This window comes from Tupaia chinensis, unplaced genomic scaffold (assembly GCF_000334495.1).
Source record: "Tupaia chinensis unplaced genomic scaffold, TupChi_1.0 Scaffold148210_1, whole genome shotgun sequence".
Classification (NCBI taxonomy): Eukaryota; Metazoa; Chordata; class Mammalia; order Scandentia; family Tupaiidae; genus Tupaia; species Tupaia belangeri.
The window spans coordinates 484,431-488,217 of NW_006208060.1; the positions used below are offsets into that span (position 1 = coordinate 484,431).

At 60.3% G+C, this 3,787-nt stretch overlaps 1 protein-coding gene across 1 annotated transcript in view; it reads right to left on the minus strand.

The window, feature by feature from the left end:
• PNPLA6 (patatin like domain 6, lysophospholipase) overlaps positions 1-3,787 on the minus strand; it is a 44,374-nt gene that overhangs the window by 9,593 nt on the left and 30,994 nt on the right. The window contains 6 exon segments of the mRNA XM_027769002.1: positions 34-152; positions 256-438; positions 597-765; positions 990-1,053; positions 1,324-1,464; positions 3,579-3,665. Of these exon segments, the coding sequence (XP_027624803.1) occupies positions 34-152; positions 256-438; positions 597-765; positions 990-1,053; positions 1,324-1,464; positions 3,579-3,665 (763 nt within the window).

The window sequence follows — 3,787 nt, forward strand, 5'->3', positions numbered from 1 at the left end:
CCCGCCCCTCGAGCAGCCAGGCCCGCCCCTCACCTGGCCCCGCCCCCGCCCAGCACCAGGGCGATTGTGTTTCCGGTGAGCACCCGCGCCAAGCGGGAGAAGTCGCTGTGTCGGTCCACACGCCTGGAGAAAACCTTCTCGTAGAGCTCACGCTGGCATGCGGGGAGAGAGCCATGGCCCGTGAGGATGGGAGGTGGGGCCTGGGGGACCTTCCTTCCCTCCCTCCTGGGCCCAGGCCCAAGCCCCGCCCCTCACCAGCTTGGCAGGGCTGCGGCGGGAGAAGAGGCGGCGCGGACAGCGCAGGTGCAGGTGCCCCGAGCACCAGCTGCGCATGTTGAGCCACTCGACGGTGCGCGTGGGGCCCGGGCCCTCCTCGCGGTGCAGGAGGACGAGCTGCTTGAGGGCGCGCACGGCCGTGTTCTCCAGCATCTGCTCCAGCTGCGGAGGGGACAGCGGAGGTCACTGCTTACCCCCAGCCCAGCCCAGGATGGGTCCCTGGTGACTGCGCCCCACGGTGAGGGTGTACGTGGCCCTCTGCAAGTACAGGAGGGCAGGGGCCAGGGTCCCAGGGTGGGCTCACTGCAGGACCTCCGGACCTGGCCGAGAGTGGGCTCCTGGTCGCCGAGGCCCACGATGAGGATGCAGTCCGCCTGGCGCAGGCAGCGCACGGTCCAGGGCGTCAGCGACGCGTCGGTCTGGTAGAGTACGATGCGGTGCGCGTCCTCCTGCTGTGCCAGCCACCCCGATAGCCGGAACTCCTGGATACTGGGGCGGGACACGGGGGCGTCATCCTGGGGCCCCCTCAGCTCCACTGCTGGGAGAGGCTTAGACAACCAGGCCTCCCACAATGCACATCTGCGCCCTAGACGGGAGGAGGCGCCCCATTGTCTCCCCATTGGCCTCGGCTGGGACTTGAATCCAGGTCAGGAAAATATCAGAGATTCCAAGCAAGCCCTTCGGCCTCCCTGCTCCCCTCTGCAGACACGCACCTATCCAGCGCAGAGGCCCCGAGGCGCGCCCGGATGATGTCACTGTTGAGGAGGAGCGTGGGACCTAGGGGTGAGTGAGGAAGGAGGTTAGGGACCACGCTCAACAGAGCTGGGGGCTCGCCCAGAAGAGAACGCCCTCCACTGCACCCCGGGAGCTGCCCCGTCCTGCCCCACTCCCCACTGATCCACCAGGCATCTCCGCGTGCTGACCGATGCCCCGCCCATGTGTACCGTGTCCAGCACTGACCGATGCCCCGCCCACAAGTACTGTGCCCAGCACTGACCGATGGCCTGCCCTTGCCCATGCCCCTCACCCACGCCGGCCCCCACTGACCGATGGCTTGCAGGGCGTGCTGCAGCTCCAGCGTAAAGGCCACCATGGGCACCTCAGCACACACGGGCAGGACTGCCACAGTTGCCAGGTTGCTGGCGGGGTTGGTGAGTTCCGAGGGTGGGGGGACGCCCAGCCCCGAGCCTGCAAAGACCCCGGTGGGTAAGACCAGCTGCGCAAACCTTCTCCTGCTCTAAGATCCCTGCGGTCCAGTCTCCACAGCACCGCCCACGGGGGCCATCCTGCGGTTCAGACCCACGGCCACACCTACTTCCCCGTCTTGTTAAGACATGGCTACCTTGAGACCAGCAGGTGTCACAGTAGTTATGGCACAGGACTCCCACATGGCAGACCACAGTTCGAGTCCGGACTGGCAGCCTGAAAACCACAGTGGGTACGTGTGCACATGTGCTCCAAATCCCAGAAGGAGAATGGAGGAGAGGGATTGTGGTGTGGTCATGCCCCCGGGGGATGACTGACTTCTCACTTTCCCTTTCATTGTCTCTTTCTCTCTGGCCACTGCACATGCCCTACGGCAAAAACCTTAAAACAGGCCACCAGGTGTCATCATGGTGATTAACACTGGACTCCTACATGGCAGACTGTGGTTCAAATCCTAGACCTGGTGGCTTGCTTTCTCACTTTCCCCTCTCTCTCTCTCTCTCTCTCTCTCTGGTGAATTAAAAAATTCTAATAAGGGACAGGCAGGTGGTTCAAGACTGGTTCAAGTCCCTGACCTGGTGGCTTGCTTTCTCACTCTGTCTCTCTCTCTCTCACTGTTTCTCCCACTCTGTCCCTCTCTAGTCAAATAAAAACAAATAAATAAATGAAAGTTAAATAATTCTCTAAAAAAACGAAAAATTAAAACAAAAACCCCGGCTGCCCAACCTCCACGTTCACCCTGATCTCCTCCCGTGAGGTCCATTTTGCACCTCGACGATTGCTCAGTCTCTGTGCCTGCACACTGATCGAGAGATCGAGCCCCACTCACATTTTTGCTTCACTATCATCTCCTGGCTTCTCCGCTAACAGCCTGGACCCAACTGACAGCAGCCATCGCTCACTGCCTCCTTGCTGGTCAAATGCCCCCTTCTTGGGTCGGCTGGATCCCACATGGTAAATGGCACGGTTCAAGTCCCCGACCCAGTGGCTTGAAAAACATCCCAGCCACATTCATGTGCGTGCCCAAGATCCCGGAAAGAGGGGGAGGGGGCGAGAGAGAGAGAGAGAAAGAGAGAGAAGGGATTGTGGTGTGACCACACCCCATGGGGTGGTTTTTCCTCTCTGTTTCCTCTGGAGTGCATGTGCACTTTGGGAAATTAAAAAAAAAAAAAAAAAAGGAAAAGAAAAATGTATCCTTGCCTGTAAGCCTGAGAAAGTTCCAATGCTTCCCACTGTCCCCAGCCCCACCCACCCCCTTTGCTTTCCTTTGGTCTTTTTGTTTCTCCATCACCCAAGGCTATCGGTGCCTCCAAACTTTTATATGAACCCCTGCTCACCTGCCTCCTAGTTCTCCACGCCTGGCCCCACCTCACTTATCAGGTTTCTGCTCACTGTTCTCAAAAGAGCCTCCCCGTCCTCTCTCCTCCTGGTCACGCGCCAACGCGACCTTGTGTTCGCATAGCGTGTCAGCTTCTGGTCTTGTGCTCCTTTTCTGTAAGTCTAAAACCATGCTTTCCCTGCCACCACTGCCCCGCCCCACCCCGGGGAACAGGTGTCGGGGCGAACGGCACAGAAGGCCCTGGAAGGAGAAGGGGCACCGAGGTTCCCACATGCAGCACCTCAGGCTCGCGGTTTTAGCACGCCGGGACCCCAACTCCACGCTCGTTTATCTCAGAAACCACGAGCTGAGCGCGAATCTGCACCTGCCAGCGCGCCAGTAACTGGAAGCCACTTCCCAAGGCGCCCTGAGCTCTAAGAGGCAGCCATGGACTCCACTAGCCAGGTCCAGGACACCCTTTCCCAGGGTGAACGGAATGCAGCCTGCGTCCTCCAGAAACCTCGCCCATTTAGGGCTCCGCCGGGCACCGCCCCTGACTCTCTCCGAGCCCAGGACAAGCTCACCCAGGCACTAGGACTACACTTCCCAGCATGCACTGGACCTTGGATCCCACTTCCGGCCCCAAGCCCCGCCCAGAGCTTGATTTACAGGCAGAACTTCGTTTCCCAGCATGACCTTGGGTATACCGCTTCCCTTCCCAGCCTGCTCTCGCACCAGACTACATCCCCCAGCATGCCCTGGGCGCGCAGGCTCTCACCTGGGAATGGTCCGGGCAGCTGCTGCAAATCACCTAAAATTTTCTGGCTCAGTAAGTGTATCAGGCGCGTCACGACCTGGGGACATTAGAAACCAGTGGCCAGTGAGACGGAGCAGTGACTGTGCGGGTCCCGCTTTTCCCTCCTCGGTCCGGGGAACCTAAGTCCCCGTTACCTGGCCCCCACCCCAACTCGACGCTTCCCCCCACCC